The 20550-nt window shown below is 40.1% G+C and overlaps 1 protein-coding gene across 7 annotated transcripts in view; it reads right to left on the bottom strand.

Annotated features, from left to right (window-relative positions):
* Positions 1-2183: 2183 nt before the first annotated feature.
* Positions 2184-20550, bottom strand: part of sorbs1 (sorbin and SH3 domain containing 1) — a 59242-nt gene continuing 40875 nt past the window's right edge. For 5 of the 7 annotated variants that reach the window (XM_074675180.1, XM_074675181.1, XM_074675179.1 and 2 more), the window contains 11 exons: positions 19069-20469; positions 16574-16638; positions 16243-16413; positions 15281-15327; positions 13740-13854; positions 12700-12825; positions 12412-12606; positions 11024-11119; positions 7743-7930; positions 7533-7639; positions 2184-5983 (listed from right to left, as the gene is read on the bottom strand). In XM_074675180.1, coding sequence (XP_074531281.1) covers positions 5916-5983; positions 7533-7639; positions 7743-7930; positions 11024-11119; positions 12412-12606; positions 12700-12825; positions 13740-13854; positions 15281-15327; positions 16243-16413; positions 16574-16638; positions 19069-20469 — 2579 coding nt within the window. In that variant the 3' untranslated portion in view covers positions 2184-5915. Of the gene's footprint in view, positions 5984-7532; positions 7640-7742; positions 7931-11023; positions 11120-11681; positions 12204-12411; positions 12607-12699; positions 12826-13739; positions 13855-15280; positions 15328-16242; positions 16414-16573; positions 16639-19068; positions 20470-20550 lie in introns of all 7 variants that reach the window. The other 2 variants (XM_074675185.1, XM_074675184.1) reach the window with 2 other exon arrangements.

The following is a 20550-nucleotide window of genomic DNA, read 5'->3' on the forward strand; positions in this document are numbered from 1 at the left end:
ATTTTATTTTTTTTATTTTTATTTTCTTTTGATGATAAGGCTTTTATGCCTTTGTTAAGTGGACAGGACAGTATACAGAGCACAAACCAGAGTGAGAATAGGGAGTGACATGCAGGAGAATTGCTGCAGGTTCAGATTCAAACCATCCACTTTAGGACTAACCTAATGAAGCACACAATCAACTGCAGGACTGTAGAACAACAACCGTGAAACAAATTTGTGATTCCCTTTCAAAATGACAGATAGCTACCTTTTTATTTTAGTCCCTCCAACTGGTCATGTCACAGTTTGAGGAAAGCCTGTGTTGATCTCAGGGTGCTGTTTAGCCCAGTAAGTGTTTGATAGATGTAGAAGTGGTAATCCCTAACTGTCCTTGTGTTACCAGCAGTGTGTGGATGAGATTAGATAATACTGATGGGCACTTGTTAGCTTCTTTTAGCATCAGATAGATAAACAATACTAACTTCTTCTTTTTCTTTTAGCATCAGATAGGTAAACAATATTAACTTCTTTTTTGTTTTAGCATCAGATAGTTTAACAATATTTGCTTTTTTAAAAAAATAAGTTTTAATTATATTTTATGTTTTAACCCTGTATTGCCAAACAAATCATTTTCGATACACAAGTTTCAAAGACTTCTGTATCATTTGAATGATAAATGTTTCCTGCACGCAAAAACCTGTTAAAAAAGTATTCTTCCTCCTTTAAGATTACACTATGGGCAGCTGAAGTTGTACTCTGACCCTTTTCAAAATGGCTACTCTCACAAGCTCATCCACACACTTTAAAGGAAAATCATAGCTTGATTCAAGAGGTTGTGGTATGAATAACATCAAAATTGTCACCCATTTTTTGAAATATGTCATTTCTGAACCGAAATAATGTGTAAATAATCACTAAAAAAGTTCCAAAATGTTTCAAATGTGATACAAGAAATATATACAAAATGATAAAGCATTATTTTTTTAAAGTTTTTGTTAAAAGGGTTAATAAACATCTCAGTTCCTTGATGTTAGAATTGTCTGGCTACTTTTTGGTGGCTCGGGCTTTTAAGGGTTAAGTTGTTTTTAAATTGTTTCTGTATTCTATTACATTTTATTTTATTCATTGATTTTTCTGTGAGGCACTTCGGTCAACAGGGTCTGTTTTTAAAGTGCTTAGCGAATAGAGTTGGATTGGTTGGCATGCTAAGTCACCAGACGAAATAGTTCTGATATTTTTTTAACTGGATCTTCTTCCACAATCCAGGTGACAGCAGGAAAGCAGCCGCACTGCAAATTATTTTGCACTTACCAAGATTTCAATTTCTAGATTCAGACATGTTAGATATTAAGCCTTGTTTTGGACGTTTTTTTTTTTCTTATTCTTGAACAAGAACATTTTGTTTTTGTTTCAATCAGTCAGAGGATCTTAAAATTCAATAAAAATAAAAACAAACCTGTTAAATAACTTAATTGGTTCCCTCACCGAGAAATACATCTGAAAATAAAACTTATTACACATCCTAAGACCAATTTGTATGCTTTGTTATATTGAAACACATTTTCTTTGTAAAAAAAACACACTCCCATTGAATCAGAAAAAAAAAATTCTCATCCCAATTCTATACTACTGAGTATTTTTGTTAACTAGGTTTGTCAAATTTTTTGTGCAACCTTGGCATACATGTGCTAAAATTAAGATAGAGAAAAGAATGAAATGAGGAATATTTGCTTGTATTCAGTATATGTCACTTATCACTGCTTTAGGAAGTATTTGAATTAAAACATTAACATTTCACTTTCTTTTTTTAACACTTTAAAATACTTCTTAAGACAACAGATTCCTCAATTTAAAATTTTAATTTCACAATTTTTGGTGACTAAAGTTTCATTGCTGCATTGACGGATAAGTAAAAAAAAAAAAAAAAACTCATCAAATTTTAAGTTTTTATCTTCTTTCTGGGCCGCACTTTTTGCAGCCCTGTGAGCATAAATCATTTTAAACCAATGAACTAAGCTTTCATCAAGTGTTTTTTCTTTTCTTTCTTTGCCAACATGTTTGTGTCTCCAGTGAGCAGTTGGGTTTTAAGCATGGAGTTATGGGATATCGCTTCTTTTCAGGGTGGACCAGACCTCAGCTTCACATCAGGGGATGAATGTGAATGTTAATCAAATCTGCAATAAATCAAACCAGCTGATACATTTTATGGTTTCAATGATTTATTAAATATTGCATAATACCAAAGCCATTTTAATATTTTCAATGTAACAGCACTGCAAATTGAAGCCAATAAACCAGACCTGTTGCAGGTGAGTGTCTCATCAAACCTTTCCATTCTTGTCTTCATCAATCCTTGTGTCAAAGCATTGTTGTGTCACACTTTAGGTACTTAAACAGTTACTGTGACGTTCTTAGTATATGTTCCTATGTTACAAAGACAAGGACCAACAAGAAAACAATGGTTACATTTCATTATGTAATGCACACGTTTCAGGGACCCCCCAAAAAAAGATAAATCCAAAAACAAAGAAACAGAGGCACGATGTCGCATCCAACATAAGGCAATCTGATGCTCACGAATGGCAGCTTAATGTTCATGTGTCAATCCTTCTGTGCTCATATGCTGCACTGTGGGCTTTACAAAAAACAAAACAACAACCTTCAGGAAATTAACCACTGCAAGTGACAGTCAGGTCATATAGATGCTCCCGTCTGTTATAGTCTATTTTTTTATTTTACATATGTACAATCCTGCTTGTGCCTCACTGCTCAATAATCTGTGTGTTCAGGTGAAAAATCGACCTTACATTACCTGTGAGCCGCTCACATTATCCATACATTCATACATCCTGTCTTATCTATGGAGCACAGTCTAAAGTAAAACATGTAATGGCTTAACAGGTGATTATTCATTTGTTCATTCGAGGATTGGGATTAACCATCGAGTCACTCAGGAGCAACAATGTGGAGGATGAGGATGGAAACATTCTATGATGCTGTGACAAAAGAGCTGATTGTCACATCAGTGCAAGAGAGGCAGAAATGATGGGGTGAATTATCATCAGCTGTTTATCATGAGGTAACAATCCCTGTCCACGAGGCCAGAGGAGGAAAGAAAGGCTGATTGCTGCTCACTGTTAAATATCTGTGTTTTGTCTCTCAGTTTGTCTACACTAACAGGTAGGTCCATTAAAGTCCAGAAGAGGTCTGGAGTGAGACTTTGGGTACTTGAAGCAACAGATGCTTTGATCATCTGTGAATAATTCTTCTGGTTTACCTCTTATCCTCTGCATTCTTCTGCTAATCTGATGGTTTGAATACCTGTGCGGCAGCATTAATGCACACAGCGCAGAAAGGATGAAGAGAATATTTGACTTGTATAAAAAAAGCAAAGACAGAAAAGCTGTCCTCTACGGTGGCGTGTCGCATTCACTTGAAAAAAATCCTGTTTTTACCACATAACTATCTCATAAAAAACAGTAAATATTTATTTTCAAATTTTTTGTTTTTATGAGATACTGGCTGTTTTCCAAACTGCCTGCTACAGACTACATGTGAATATAGTCTGTAGCAGGCACTGCACACTACCTACTGCTTTAGCATGTAATATGTAGTATGATTGTTCTGTTGGGTCTGTTTTGTAGTATACTACTCTGGTTTTAAGTTTCAGAAAATAGAGGTGATAGTTTTTATTTGGCCTTTATTATAAATTTTAGTTTAGTTATTATAAAGTTAGCTATTTTAGTTATTTTGTTAATCATATCATAAAAAAGTCATTATATTTGATTTTTAATCTTACACCAAAAGTTACATCATTTGTTAAAAATAAATCTGAAAGGAATTTTTATTTTTACAGCTGATGGAAAAACACTACCATATAATCCACGTATGGTTTAAAAAAATGTAATTATTGGTTTATATGGCCTTTAATGAATTTGTAGAAGTAAACGCCTCTTTTATAACAGGAAGTGACAAGATTTACTTGTGTTTCTCTCATTACTTCACTTCAATCTCTTGGACCGTCTGTTAGTGTTGTTGTATTGTAGTTACATTGCTGACTCATTCCAGTAGATGGCGGTAATTCACCTAAACCTGCCACCCACATTGACAAACAGTGTAAGCGCAGTGCATTGTGGGAAACAATATGCCAGGTAGACTGGTCTGTTGCATACTAAGAACTTTTCCTGGATCAGTAGAACATCCAGGGATTTTTAGTATACTGCAGATGTTTCAAGTTTTTGCATACTGACTTCTACAGACTGAATTTCAGCTAAAATAGTAGGCACTGCTAGTGTAGTAGACGGTTTGGAAACAGCCACTATCTCGCAAAAACAAGGTTTCCTATGTTGCTCTGCTCCATGACTCGTTGCTGCATGTTTTAATCAGAGGTGTGGGTCAATACAGGAAAGATAGGCTTTTTATTGTGTTTTAGTTAATAGCTGATAGATGACGATTAAAGATTTTCAGGAATTTCTTTACTTTTTAGATTCCTGTTTTATGAGATAGTATCTCACAAAAACATGAAATTCATAAATAAATAAAAAAATCCTGTTTTATAAGATAGTTATGTCGTAAAAACAGGATGTTTTTTTCTATTTTCAATACGCCACTGTCGTCATCTTTCAGTCCTTGCATGACAAGAAGTGTGACGGGTCTAAGATAGTGGAAGATATCTCAAAGACACACAGTTAACCCAGACATCACTGAGCTGATCGTCTGTTATGCTCTGATTAAATTTAATCTCTTTAATTCTTCAGTGCAAACCGTGCTAAGGCTTTACTTATTATTCCAATCATCACTTTAAATGTTGGACCCAATTCACAGAACATATGTCACCGTATTTTAAGTACTTTTTACACATCCACATGACTACAGCTTCATCTTGTCAGTGAGGGAAAAATTGTGGTTATTAAACTTCTTTTTTGTCTCCACTGATTGATCTGCTGTGTTCATGTCAGTTGTGACGCCTTAAAATGACCAAACAAGGAGTTAAGTGCTTCCACTGGCTCCTGTACAGGCGCCAGCTGTTAGAAAATAAAACGCTTCAGTCTATTTTCACATTAGAGTTATAAAAATACAAATATATGTCTTCTGAAAACACAACATGGGCATTAGTTCTCGTGATTCATGACACTAACTCTGGTGAACACATGCGTCCTGTAAAAGGTAGCTTATGTCAAACCAACATGGAGTAATAATACGTTCTGCATCTTTCAACTGAACTTCAGCGTATCAGATCCACTCTTTAATCCATGCACTGCTCTTCTGCCAATGTTCTGCTGAGTTGTGCTGCTTGATTTTGCAGCATAAGCTACTGCTTTGCACCTTTGATTCATGTTTTTTTTAATTACAAAGAAGGGGAAGGATAAGGCGAGCACATTTGGATACCCTAGAATGAAACCTGTAGGATTTCATCGTACCTCAATGCTTCTAATCCAGAGCCACTTTATATTAAACCGTAACTCACTCTAGAGTAGAGGAAGCAGTTCTTGATACTGTTACAAAACATCTGTGCAAGATTTCAGGAGAAGATGGATATTCTTTGCCAAATGATGCTCTCACCGGTGACAAACCCCGTACTGCCGCCTCCAGACGGAGGTGCAAAGTAAACACTGGAGTAAAGACATACTGAAGGACGTTTTCTCTGATGAGCAAGCTACTTTCATCAAAATATAGTGTGTGATAAACAAATCCCCCCGTGAAGCTGGAGTTTCTGTGTCGTTAAGTGTGTGAAACGTAGTCAAAGTGTGCGCACCGTCGAGCGTTCAGCAACCCTCTCCTCGTGCAGTTTGACATACCTCTGGCCAAACCGTTCACTTTCCCAAACAGACTGGATTCGCCCCCGGCTAAAATGACTAGATTAACCAACAGTCATGCGAAATAGAGTTAAATTTCTAAGCTTGACAGGCAACACGTGTTACAGCTAGATATCTTTACAGTTGCACCTCCTTCACGTAATTCCCAGGAAAAGTCCCAAACTGCTTCGTTCTTTGTGACGTACCTGGAGAGGGAAGAGAGAAAAGAGAAAAGGACGTTTTTAGCATCAAAGGCTGAGATAAATACATCACAAATTAAAAAAATCTGTATTTTAAATCTATGGCATCTCTTGGCATGTAGATTTCAAACATTTGTCCCATTTCTGAAAACTGACACTATAAAAAAAATCATGTTACATAAATAAGTTGGTCTTATTCCAGTGGAAATTGTTTTATTTGACTTATTGTGAGCTTATCCACCTGACAAGTCCAAAAAAACTAACATGACACCTGAACTGCTAGTACAGAATGAAAAATCAGCTGATGAGGTAAGAAAGATATGCTAGTTTAGATTCTTGAAATAAGAATAATGTCTTAATCCCAGAAACTAAGACAGTACATTTTTCTTACCAAATTAGCTGAATGTTTCCCCTCTTTAAGAGCAATCCAGGCATCAATTCTGTCTTTTCATATCTTGAAATAAGACCCTTTTTTAAGCCCAATAAAGCTGGCTCTCTGCTTGACATAAATGTGAGGTCCACGCTGCTTCGTGCAGACTAATGACGTCATTTTAGCAGCCCTCACGCATGGTCCTTTCCAAGAAGAAAATTTCCAAGTTGTGCACGTCCAAAAATGTCCAACTTCCGCACAGACTCGTGGATACGTCAAGCTCCTGTTGTCCACTCAGCTCTGTGCATACTATGAGAATTTTAAACCAAAGCTGCGCAGCTGAACAGAAGCTTCTGGTGTTCACTTGTCCCTTTGCAGAAGTTAGGACCTATATTTTTTTTAAAAAGTGCGGGCATCTATATGACTCATCAGAGATCATGGTGATAACTGTGTGATAAACAATTCCTGGTGTGAAATTGAGACCAAACTCTACAGAGACGAGGATTTCGTGAAAAAAATGTTGTAAACAATGTAAACAGTGTAAACAGTTTCTTTTACTCTAATTTAGTACCGCGGTAGACGTGTACTTGGGATACACTGAAAAAACTGAATCTTATTAAGTGTTTTTGTCGTATTTTCAGTAGAAAATGTCTTTTTAGACTAAATATGAGCCACATCTAGAAAAATGTCTTATTCCAAGTTATCTCAAGACAAAAATGAGGTCTAAATTGCTTGTAACAAGTAAAAACAATCTGCCAAAGGAACAAAAGAAAAGTTACTTGTTTTAAGACTTTTTTCTAGTTTTAGGCAAATTTTCGAGCAAATTTCTCTTTTTCCATTGGCATTTTTTTTACTTGTTACAAGCAAATCAGACCTCATTTTTGTCTTTAAATAACTTGAAATAAAACATTTTTATGACCTGTTAGGGTGAATGTGGCTCATAAGAAGTATAACAAGACAATTTTTACCTAAAATAAGACAAAAACACAAAGATTTTAGTTTTTTGCAGTGTACACCTCCCATTTCTGTGCGTCATGTTTGTGCAGAAAGCACAACCCAGTCAAGACATTAACACTTGCTCATATATCAGTATCTGCAGTGTGCTGTCTTTGGTGTGATTCTTCAGAATCAGAAACAGATTAATGCATTCTTTAAGAAATCCGTCCACAGAGCCGCAGCACTTACCAACAAACCAGCCGTCATCACATTTCTCCATAACACTGACGAGGTCGCCCTCCTGCAGCTCCAGCTCATCGTCGTTCTGTGGCACATACGTGTACAGAGCCTTGAAGCTGGGGCAGAAAACAGGCTCACATTGATCAACTGGTGAAACTGGTGAGTGTCAAAGTGTTGTTAGGCTAACCAGTGTCTGAAGGAGGAAAGGATCTTACTCACATTCCACATTTGAGACGGCTTGGCTCTGGGCTGCTGCTGTGGGAATGAGGTTGCTGGGAAATGATGAGAGATTGTTTACTGGGGTTGGCGTGCAGACTGTGGACAGAGTCATTAGGGTGGTGGGACAGGGTGCTGCAGTACCTCACAGAGGTCTCAGCTATATTCATGATCTCATTACACACTGCCTCCTTGTTGTTGTTGTAGTAAAAGGTGAAGTCGTCAGAGAAAAACAAACAGCAGCCCGACCCCGTCCCGTCCAGGGAGGGGTTGAGGTGAAGTTGAAGGAGATGGTGAAGAGTTAGAGAGGAAGTGGGTGAAGAGCCAGACAGGAAGGTAGATCCAGTAAGTAGCAAGGCAGACAAGGCAGTGATCCGTTAAAAGCCGGGGGAGAAAGCAGAGAGGACATTGACAGAGAGGACGAGAGGACGGGCATGACAGGGCAAGACACCGGGGTGAGAAGATGAAGACAGGAAACATCAGAGATTAGTTCACTGTAAGAGGAAATGATTCAGAATGATGATGCACTGTTAAAGGGAAGCTGAGAGGGAGAGCTCTGCCGTCACAGCTGTCTGTTCAGCCTAAAGTCTAGCCTGTAGGACTACTGACCAAAACATGACGACACACATCAAAGTGGAAAAAGGCAACATAGCCTACAGATCATTAAAAAGTAAATCCAATGTTTGAAAACACTTCTGTCTGATGTTGGGTTTGTGAGTTTGTAGAATAGATCTGATTACTTCAAAGACTGTAGTATCTTTATTAATTTTTTAAATAAAGTACAAATCAACTATTAAAACCAACTTTAATCTCACCCATGTATAGCTGAGCGTATCTCTTTAATGTGTCTCTTTTCAGTGATGAGAGCTGCAGATTAACCTCACCTGTCACGATGTAACAACTGAATCAAGTATTTGTCTCCTTTTAGTAAAAGCAAACATGTCTTATAAAAATAAATATGAGCCAGGGCCACCTGACAAATCCAGAAAAATGTCTTCTTTCAAGATATTGAAAGACAGTGACACATGAATATCCGGCGGTGAGTAGTGAAGATCTGCCAGTATGGCTTCTTCAGCCCTATTCATCCTCTCTGTCTCTCAGGTCAGCTGACCAGCTGCTCCTGGAGGTGCCATACTGTCCACTTTTAAAACCTGCCTTAAAACCCATTTTTACTCTTAGGCTTTTGACCTCAGCGAGACTTAGATTCTTTGCCTGATCTTATTCCCTCTTATTTTCTTTAAGTTGTTTCGAATATGTTTTCTTTCACACTGCAAAAAACTGAAATCTTATCAAGTGTTTTTGTCTTGTTTTAAGTAAAAATTGTCTTGTTCTACTCAATATGAGCCACATTTAACCTATCAATCCAGAAAAATGTCTTGTTTCAAGTTATCAGATTACAAAAATAAGGTTTGAATCGCCCAATGGAACAAGTAAAAATTGCTTGAAAATTTCCATGGGACTTGAATAATGTCTTAATACAATTAACTTTTCTCTTGTTCCATTGGCAGTTTTTTTTTACTGGTTACAAGAAATTCAGACCTCATTTTTGTCTTTAAATAACTTGAAACAAGACATTTTTTTCTGAACTGATGAGGTGAATGTGGCTCATATTGAGTCTTAAAAGGAATTTTCTACTGAAAACAAGACAAAAACACTTGATAAGTTTTCAGTTTTTACAGTGTATGAGTGTCTGTTTTTCTTATTTGTTTTTATTATCCTAATTTATCTCCCCGTACAGCACTTTGTTTGAAGCTGTGTTTTTTTTTAAGTGCTTTATAAATGAAGTTGGTATGGTATGGTAGAAAAAAAAGAAACTTTGGTTTCTTCAATTCATTATTTCTATTCAGAGGAATTAAAAAAAAATTGTCTTTTCCCCTTTGGCAGATTTTTTTTTTACGCAATTCAGGCACCGGTTTGTTCTATCTATATCTTAAATCAAGATATTTTTCTGTACTTGTCAGGTAAATATAGCTCATACTCAGTATAAATAGCCATTTTTTTTTTACTAAAATAAGACATAAACACTTGCTTAGATTAGATTAACAATGTATGAGTCAGACAGTGAGCTATGAAACTGTAAACCTTAAGGCCCTCACTGATCTCTATTGATTGATGGGAGAGTTTCACCTTTTATTATTATTTTTGTTATAATAATAATAATTATTATTATTATTAATAATAATATTTTATCTCAATTTCATGCTTTGCTCCAGGATCTAGACCTCTTTCATTGATAATATCTTAGTACAAGAGTACATTTATGTACAGACTAAAATTTATAGACATGGTTTAAATAAAACCTTTTTTTCCAAATTATTTTTTTGTTCAAAATGAAATCTTGATCCCTTTTTTAAGAATCCTATCCATATTGACATTCACTCTATGAGGTCAATAGAAAATTTTAAACAGTAACGTAAAATAATATGTGACTCTCGCCTTTTCAGGTAAGCTGTTGCTCACTAATAAAAAAGTGAGGATTAAAGGTGCCGTAGGCAGGATTGCCCAGGTAAAATGGCGATTTGACCCATGCAAGATGGCTATTTGAAAACCAGCACAGCCCCTCCCGTCCTGTGTTCTCTGACATCATGCCCTTACGCAAGTTTAGCCCCTCCCACAACAACGCGAACGTGACACAATACCTGCCGGTATCAAAACACTCTGCACTCAAAGGCTTCACAACGACTTCTTCTCCGTGCTGTCCTCATTTAACTCCTTGGTGTTTTGGGGGTTGGAAGTCCGACAAGGCAGGTAAATATGCGAGCCAGGACCTCCTCATGCGCGTTCATGAGAACAAAGAGCTTTACAACCAATCACAATGAAGGACAAGCGATGTTTGATCTGTTTTCCACCATTTCTTTCTCAAAGACCCTTAAGGTGATCAAACCAGGATAACAAAGATATCAGCGAAGACAGATTCATTTGGGAAACACAGCAATTTTCATTTCTCCATCAGTTTGCATAGTTAAATTTCTTAAGCCTGCTTTCATTTATTTTGTTTGTGAAGAAAAGTTTGAGAACCCTGTGCTAAGCTAGAGTAAGCTGTAATCAGATCCTTCGACGTCATTCTGAACAGACTGATGTGAAAGCTCGCTGATCCTTCTCTTTGCCTTTTCTGACACTAATTATAACATTCTCTGTGTTTAAGAGTGCATATCTCTGAGACACATGGGAGTTTTAGATGATGTGAGAAAATGGATCTTTGAAGATGACAGATTAACATTTAAAACAAAAGATGAAGTCATTTTCTTTTTTTAGCAGTCAAAGACAGCTCTGTGCTCGCTTACCGCTAATGAGTTTACATTGTTGTTGTCCTGGATGTCAAACAGCATCACAGGGCTTCTGGAGCTCCGTCCGTGATGGTCGGCCTCGTTTCTCACAAACTGCAAAGCAAACGGGTCAAATTAGAGATCAGGGTCAAGAATCCAGGCTTTCTCTGAGTCCGTCAGAGTCAGGATGCATTTCCAATCAAAACCTTTGTCACAAACATCCTCTGTGACCGTCCAAAACAAACCTTACCGTCACCAGCATCCAGTTATCAGATCTAATGGAACATCAACAACATGCAATCAAACACCAGAAAGAGTGTTTTACTCTCAAACTGATCCTTGAGATGCGCATCAGCTCCTCACTGCCCACAGAGTGAGACGACATGAAACCCTGAACAGACACTGAAAAGGTTTTGGTGTTATTGAGCACACACACCATGCAGACTTTCAGCCTTCAGCTGTGGAACAAGTTTAAAGCCTTCCTGCCTCTGCAGACCAGACCACCTTTATCAAACTGATTCCAGGTCATATCAGTAAAATTCAGTTAGTCATGTTTTCACAATCAGTGTGAGCCTCGGCACTCAGAGGAACATCTTTACGGGCATCAAAGTGTGGCTTAAAGCCAGTGTGTCACAGTCAGCCTGAGATGCAGCACCGCACACCATGCAGCAGATACCTCTGCAGGGCTGCTTTTCCTGACGCCCACTGCTGGGACACCAGCATCCCCCTCTGCACCTTCCCCCTCAGTGAACTCCTTCTCCCCCCTCAGCCAGCCCTCCAGCACCGGCCCACCACATGGGCTCACACTGCGCGACAGGTGCGGTGAAGGAGGGAAGAGCATGAAGTCCTCCCCCTGAGGTGGCGTGAATGTGAGGAAGGGAGTGCTTGAGTTGGGCCTGGGCGGGTAGGGAGGAGGGAGAGGAGAGGCAGCTGGGGACGCCATGGGGGAGACACAGTAAGGGCTGCCAGTGATGGGAGGAACGGGGCTGGCAGAGAAGGGCGGGGGCAGGTACTCGCCACATCGATAGGACACGCTGGGCGGTGGCGGCAGGGGAGGGGTAGGGGCAGCAGGAGGACTTCCCCCTCCAACTGTCAGAGAGATCCACTCAGAGGACACAGCGTGGACCTCAGGGGACACGGAGCGTCGAGGTGAGCGGGGGAGGGGCAGGGGGGACGTGGTGAGACGGTTACGATACAGCTTTTTAGAGAACCAGAAACAGTGGAGGAAGACAGGATGGGATGGAAGCAAGAAGAAGAGAAGGAAATCAATAAAGAAAGAAAAGGGAACTGAATATTTGGACAATAACTCACAAAGTATTGATGAAAGAAAAATGAAGATGGGACCGTCATCATGAATCAACACTTGGATCATCTCTGCACTTTGTCACAAGGTGTCCATGTCTTACCTGAGGTGAGGCGTTGGTGCTACGCTGTGGTGACTGGCTCACAGGAGGGTCAGGATACTCCACCCCGTTCTTCACACGGGGCCGTCTGTGGACTTCCACGTAGGTGACGGGGAAGATGCCTTGGCGGTTGGTTCCAGAGACTTTTCCTTCATACCAGTTTTCATCAACTCTACGAATGAGTGTGATCCTTTCTCCCTGTAGGCGCAATTATTGTTTGAAAAGTCTTTTGGTTAAAAAAAAAAAGACAAAACAAAAGGATGAAAGCAGAGGATAATTTCCTCCACGTACCTTTCTGAAGGACATTTCCACCACCGTGTCTCCATTGAAGTTGAAGCGAGCGACAGCCTCTCCGTACTCCAGCACCTGGACGGGGACAGTTTTCTTTGGCTGAGCTTTCTCTGTCGGGGGAAGCAGCTGGAGCAGGAGGAAGGAACAAAACTGATTAAATTAAACAAAAAACACAAGTGGATTTATTTTGTATACAGGGGGTTCCCAAACTTTCCAGCCCATGAACCCAAAATAGTGACGCTGGAGACCACTGATTCACTGCTGTATAATCAGACTACCTCTGCGCACATTTTGCACATAGGTGACTAAACAAGGACACCTTTGATATCAAGTCGAGTCACCTCAGGGGTTTGCATAGTTTGATATAAAATGAAACCCCTATTGTTTATATTTTAACAATCATGGAAAAAATATACATCTGTAAATAGTTTTTGATTTTGGAAGGCATTTCACCACCTCTGATCAGTGGTTCACGACCCCCACTTTTACCCTTTTCCACCAAGCTGGTTCCAGGGCTGGTGCTAGTGCTGGTGTAAGAGCTGGTTCGCAGTTGGTTCAAGTGAGAACCGGTTAAGAACCGTTTGCTGTTCCACAAACAGGTGCCAGCCAGAGAGCTACGGCATCACGTTCTTCTATTGTTTCGCTTACCCCAAACTCGTCTTTTTAAAAAGGGAGCTCTTCCGTGTTTTTACTCTGCTTTGGTTGGTCAATAACCCTGCCCCCACCCTCTGACGTAAACCCGTAGCCCCTGACGTAACGTAGTTCTTTCTGCTGGCCCAGCAAAGAGTTGGTGCTTGCCAAACACCGGTTTTGAGAGCCAGCAACCAGTGCTTAGTCTGTGGAAGACCAAAGAACTGGTGCTAAGTCTGGCTCCGAACCAGCCCTGGAACCAGCTTGGTGGAAAAAAGGGTATTTGGGAACCACAGCTGTGCATCACAGTACAAAAATAAATACATAAAAGGCAGTTAGGAATATTTTAAAACATGTAGAGAAACTAGAAAATTCTTAAGAACAAAAACAAAGAGAAAAAAGTCACAAACCTCAACATAACTCTGAGGGAAGATCCCCACTCTTCCATGATGTTCTCCTTCATACCAGTTCTGATCCACCTGTCGGATTATATACACAATGTCTCCTTTCTGAAACGGTAACTCCCTGAAAAGAGACGCAAAATTCAAATAAAGACAGTTAGATCGAGATAGATAGAAACAAATAATAATAGACAGACATAGACGGCTAGACAGAAGACAGGACATTTCTTAAAGTAGTGAAAATATCTGTCCATGCAGCAAGATTATTTGACTTGACTTTAAGTCTTCAAAGAATTTTAAATCTAGAAATAAGTGGACATTTAGAGGTGTTAAAACTAGAAGAAAATGTTATATTTAGATTAAAATATTTGGAAACAAACTTCCTGCAGCACAATAATAAGTGAAATATACTGGATACCATACAGAAAAAACTAAACAAATTTAATTAATTTTGTAATATGAACTTAAGCAACTGAGTGCATAGGGATGAGAAAAAGATGCCTTATTAACATTTTTTTCTGTTTCAAAGAGAGTGTGTTTGTGCCAAAAACATACTGTTTTTGTAATATTTCTGTGCATAAAAAAATGGACCTTAGGATGTGTAACTCTGTCAAGAGTTGTGGGTTGTCTCCTCCATGTTGTTTGTGACTAATTCTGGTCGAGTCTGAATCATTCAGTTGGTTAACATGTATTTTCAACCACTGTACCCTCAATGAATGTATAATCCTCAATCAAGCAACTTAAAGGTGTTACTGAATCCTGGAAAAAGTTTTTATTTTGATAAAACAATCTGTCTAGCTTATTTCATACAGAAACAACCTGTAAAAAAAACCTTTCATTAGTTTTTTAACTGTATTTTATCATCCTCTTACCCACGGATTCCCAAAGTGTGGAGCACTAGCTGCTGCTAGGGGGTGCACGACGTTAGTGTAATGGCAGCTGAGGATCATTATTTATTGATATTGTATAAATAAATAAATAAATACATTAATAATGAAATAAAATATTTAAACACTTTTTAATGGGGGTTAAGGGTTTACATTCCTAAATGCTGAAGTTTTGTTACGTAGTAATCACTGCTATTCATCACTCAGCGACCATACGTGACTTTCAAATATTATTATTGTCATTGGTATGTTGTTACTTCCTGTTATTTTCCCCATTGTTTCTAATGTGACAGATCATTAGGCTCATTATTGTACATTCTGTTCTGTGTTAACAGCAGCCTATTTTATCAAACTTGATACCCTATATGTGACTATAAAGACTACACTTTTTATTATGTTTCGGGTGTTGAGGTGCGGCAGCTAAGTCAGGAAGTAAAAGGGGGTGCGCAGCCTGAAAAGTTTGGGAACCCCTGCTCTGACTAATTGAGACAAAAGGACATAAACATGCTTAATATAAGATTATACCTTAAACTAAAAGTCTTAAAATACTCTTAAAACGAGGTTAAATGTTCAATGGGTCTGAAATTTTAAATTTGGCAAGTACTGAATATTTTGCTGTGCAGAGAGAAGGACAGAATAATAGATACACAGAAATGTACTCACTTTAAACTTTCTGCCCTGAAGTCAAAGCGAGCCATGGCTGGAGTTCTCTGTAAACAAAACCATGAAACAAAGCCTCGTGAAGTAAACAAAGAAGATTTCATACACACAGGTGTGAAGCCATGGTTGGTTTAAAACATCTGTCCCTGGTTAGACTTCCAAGAGTCCAACAGAAGTGCTCAGTTTAAGATACTGCAACCATAAAATATACAATAGGATCAAAGTAACATGGAAAATATGTACTATCTTTGTGTAATAAAATCAATACAACTGAAATCTAAATAAGTGTTTATGACTTATTTTTAGTAACAGCTGTCTTATAAGACTCATAAAGAGCCATGTTCACCTGCAAAGCTCAGAAAAAGGTTTTATTTCAGGATGTTTAAAGACAAAAATGACGCCAGAGTTATTCAAAAAGTAATTCAACAATGGAGACAGAAACATATACTTTTGTCAAGTTCCATGAAAACAGACTGTCTTAATATAGGAAACTAAAAAAGTAATTTTTTCTTTCCCCATTAGCAGAATATTTTTTACAATATACCAGCAATTCATTTCTGTCTTCATCTTGAAATCAGTCATTTTCTGGGAATGTCAGGTAAAAGTGGCTCGTGTTAAGTCGAAAACGAGAAGTCTGACTTAAATAAAGACATAAACACTTTCTTTGAGCTCAGTTTTTGCAAAGGTCAGTCTAAAAGTGCTTAGTGTATAATGTGTATTTATATAAGTATTGAGTTGACATTATGTTTATATATAAATTAAGTGATGAATAATTAAAAGACGGTGCTGGGGCTAAAACAGTACTCGACACATACTCGACATACTCTTTAAGTGTTTTCCTCTTACATTTCTGAGCCGGGGAGTTATCTGTTCCTGCAGAGGTCCAGCTGACAAACCAAACATCCCCTCACAGCCTGCCTCTCTCATAAACCAACAAAGCTTCAGCTGCCCTCACTCTGCTGTACCTCCACGCCTGATCTCCTCTTCTCCGTGTTATCTGTGATGTTGAGCAGATCCCCGAAGCGCTCGTTGGTGATGAATTGGTGGTGTGTCGGGACAATGCCTGTGTGTCGCCTCGATGCTGTGTCAGCCTCTTCCTGTTCCCGCTTCAGCCGCCGCTGCTCCTCCAAGATTTTCTGCCAGGAAACAACACTGAACTGTTTGTCCCTTTTTTCCAGATATGGGGCCCTTCCACGCTCTCACTCATTAGACTGATTCATGCAACGTGTCAGGATGAGCTCCTCATTTACACAAACACTGCTGGTGAGGTGGAAACTATGAAAGTTTGACACTTGCCTCCTTGTCTCCATGTCGACGCCGCAAAACTTCATCATGGCCTTCCCCTTGAGTTGGGGACAAGTCTAGAAGAGAAATCAAAGGAGGATTAAGCTTTGAGGAGCTGCAGAAACCTCAGAACAGCACCCTTCAAATATAAAAAAATGACACCGAAGTCCTTAATTCAAATGATCAGAAACACAAAATATGCAGAAGTACGACCATGCATGCTTAAAAAAAGAGCACCATCATCTCTGGAAACAGAAAGCACACACACACATCCAAAAGCCAGATGTATTCCTGCATGCACAGAGGAATGAACACAGGATGACCAGATGTGTGCTCATGAAATCAATACACGCAGAAACACAGTAAAACCTGTTTTGGTTGAGAGATGAGGATGAGATCAAGGTTTTACCGAACAACAAACCCATGTCTATACGTTAACTGAAGGTTAGGCTCTCTGATAGAAGCTGTGTGTCATTTTAACGTGACATTTTACGCCAGGGTCACAGGAAACATCTATCAGTGAGTTTTATGTTTGTGATCCCCAGTGGACTGACTGCTACGGAAAAGAAATCAAAGTAGAGACTTCCTGTCCTGCTTAACAAAGCTCTCATAGTGACAGAATGAAAGATGTCAATGCAAACTGTCTACAGAACAGAAATAAAATCAGATACAGACTGGGTTAGACATCACTTTGGGAGAGTGTATGCAATTTCATACCAACATGTCTGTAACAGAAAGAGAGGGCCATTGTTATGGGTGGAGTCTGTGTGTCATTAAAGATGCTGTGAGGAGGATCTGTTTTAGTTGAGCTCCCTCGCCACCTTGTGGTCCGGAGTCTCCACACACTGTTGTGAATGACTTTTAGTGAGGCGTATGTTTGTTTTGGAATTAAATGGAGATCAGATCCAAACAAATTTTCTTTGTTCAAGAAAACTTTTTACTGGATACAACGCACTGATGTAAGGTATTTATTAGACATACACCGATTGCTCAGTGCTGATTTCCTTAATTTTGGGTGATGGTTGATCAGGGATCAGCCCATCCTTACATATGAAACTGATCTTATATTCCTCCAGGAAGGTCTGACAGCCAGCCATTGTTGCTTTTTGCTCTGAGACCTAAAACTCAGGACACTTTATTGGTTGTTTAAGTTAAAACATAGATTTTATTGTTTCAAAGGTATTGTTCAATGATTTTCAATAAAATAAGATTGGAACATTGACGTTAAATGCTGTCAGTTATAAAAAATAAAAAATATCAGCCCAAATCGGTATCAGCACGTCAGGCTTTTCAAAGATTGGTGATCGGCCAGAAAATTGTTATCGGTGCACCCCTAGTATTTATCAGTACAGTTACGTAGCTCTACGGTTTACAACGTGACATCAAGCAAATGTTGTAGCAGCCGGCTATATGTTAGCCCGTTGCTCCGATGTATCTGTAGGCTAACGTGACAACAAGTAAACACTGTCAGTTTGAAAGTAGTTTAGTAGCTGTTTATATTTAGCACATCTGACAGCCTGGTGCTCTGAGACGTGTCTGTAACGTGTAACGTTAGTGAATCCTGGTTATTTCCTGCCAGTCATCTACCAATCAGAGGTAACGTAACCTCACTCTTCATTTTATTGATAGACTCAAGTTTGAACAGACCACTGCAGAATAACTGCTGACTGTGGGTTGGAATCAACATTATCACAAACAGTTTAACCCATGTGTTATAGAGTGATACAGCATAAGCTAAAGGCTAATTAGCCTTTAGCTTGGGCTGTATCACTCACCCATTTATCTTTCTTCTTCTCTCCTGTCCTTTTTCTGTCTGACAGTTAGGCTCCTGTGTCCACCATCACTACAAAATTAATCACAGAAATCGTTTTCAGCAGAGAAAAACACAGATCCCTGTGTCCGGCTCTGGATGACCCAAACTGGAAGCTAAGAAGTAGCCATTTAAAATAACCTGTAACCAGTAATATTAGTGCTGATAATCTTATTTTAAAGTGTGGATTACAATCAGGTATATATCTAGAAGGGAGACGTTTTCAAGATCACTTTGAAACTCCTCACAGCCCCTTTGAAACACTATTTGACATTTTCAGTCATCTTATCTTCCTAATTTGTGTGTCTGTGAGTGTGTTTGGATGCATTGCTCATGCAGACTGGGTATCTCTTGCATACAACACAAATGTGATGTCACCAGGACAGGTGATAGTCAGTATATACCTTACCAAAAAGGTCACTGAACCTCCTACAGTCACTGAAGTGTTTTGTTGCATTTGTTGAATCAAACTTTTCACAGAGATAAAAAAAAAACAGAAAAAAAAACAGAAGAGCACCAAACAGCACACTCAGAATGGGATGGAGGCTTCCCTGTCGCTTTGTAAACACACCAAACAGACTACAGATGGAGGTGGCAGAGTGGCTTTGTGGAGAGAAGGAGGAAGAGTTGCATTCATGAGGGTCTACAGAGGGAGGAGAGAGGAGGGTGACAGTGTTGAATGGATGGAAATAGCCACCTCTGCGGTGAGCTGCCAGCAGCTGCAGTAGGTTTCCATTGGCGTCCAAGCAGTGCTGGTTGCTCAGCTGGTCAGAGTCGTTCCCCTCCGTGTTACTGAGCCGCTCCAGAACCTCCAGAGAGGACAGGCGCTGAGGGATCCGAGGTCGGGGCTCGGGAGACAAAGCAGACGGCCTCTGGAAGCCCATTGTCACCCTGGTGGCCAGAGTCTTCCGAGTTTGGTGAGACTGCAGGTTCTTCCGTAACCTGAAAGGTGCGGGACCCATGAGGAAGAGGTTCCCTGGCAGCGTGGTCCTCTTCTCCAGAGGTCGAGGCCTCTCCTGCTGGGTCATGGCTTGCTGCCTCTCGTGTCTGAGGATGGTCGTAAAGCGTGTGTAGGAAGCCGGGCAGGAGCCTTTGCATTTGCTGGGTTTGAGGAGGAGCTCGTGGTTCAGGTTCTGCAGTAGGTGATGATGATGATGATGGTGGTGGATGAGGCCGTGCTTTGGAGGGGAGGCTGAGTCACACTTTGATTCACCAGCGCTTTGGTTGATAAACTCCTGAGGACTCTGTTTAAAGATCTGCTCCACCTCGGCCTCAGTGTTGAACGGAGACTCCGTCCTCTCATTCTGCACGTCGGTGGAGGCTGCTCCCTCCTCTTCCTCCGAGCTCTTGCCCTCAGCCTCCACCGGGGAGCAGGTGACTGTCTGGGTGGTGTCTGCTATCAGGAGGGACTCGGCTGACACCGCGGACACCATGTAGAGGTGGGTGGGGCTGTGGCTGTGGCTGGAGTGTAAGGTGGGCAGGGAGGAGGAGCGGCAGGGCGCTGAACTTGACTGCTGGATGATCATTTCAAACTCGGTGACCCGCGACGACACAGAATCCCGTGGAATGTTATCCTCATCGTCTGCCTCTGACCTTTCACCCCTCTCTGCTTTGGCCTTCTCGAACAGAGAGGCGAGGCTGCGGACGCTGCCTTGGGGGCTGCAGCCGGCTGAGCTGGGCTGCTGGATACGATGCATGGACTTGTAAAGACTGGAGAACTCAGACGCGCTCCTTCTCATCGCACAGGAGGCATTTCTGAGGCCGTCGTCACACTTTGCACCACAAATGGAGTCTGACTGTTTCCTACTTTCCTCCGACACGGCGTAGTCTCTGTCATATTGCCCGTTGTACAATTCCTCACAGCTGTGGGCCTTTGGGTTCCTGACAACTTTAGTCCTGCTTTTCTGACTGTCACCACTGGGTGGCAGCAGGTTAGGCTTGAACTTAGAGGGCAGAATTTGGGGTATGCAGGCTTTGGCAGCAGACAGAGGCTTCATACTTTTACACTGGTTACCTATTGCATTACTGGCAAGAACCGTTCGACTATTTACAGAGGAGCAGGGTGAAATTATATAGCCATTCCCACCTTTATAATCCACTGGCAAGCATGCAGGACAACAGAATAAACAACATATTAGATTGCAATGGTCACAGGTTCACACACACAGAAACAGAGTCA

The sequence above is a fragment of the Halichoeres trimaculatus genome, unplaced genomic scaffold (genome assembly GCF_033239565.1).
Source record: "Halichoeres trimaculatus isolate MK-OKI-2021-1 unplaced genomic scaffold, fHalTri1.1 fHalTri1_scaffold_8, whole genome shotgun sequence".
Taxonomy (NCBI): Eukaryota; Metazoa; Chordata; class Actinopteri; order Labriformes; family Labridae; genus Halichoeres; species Halichoeres trimaculatus.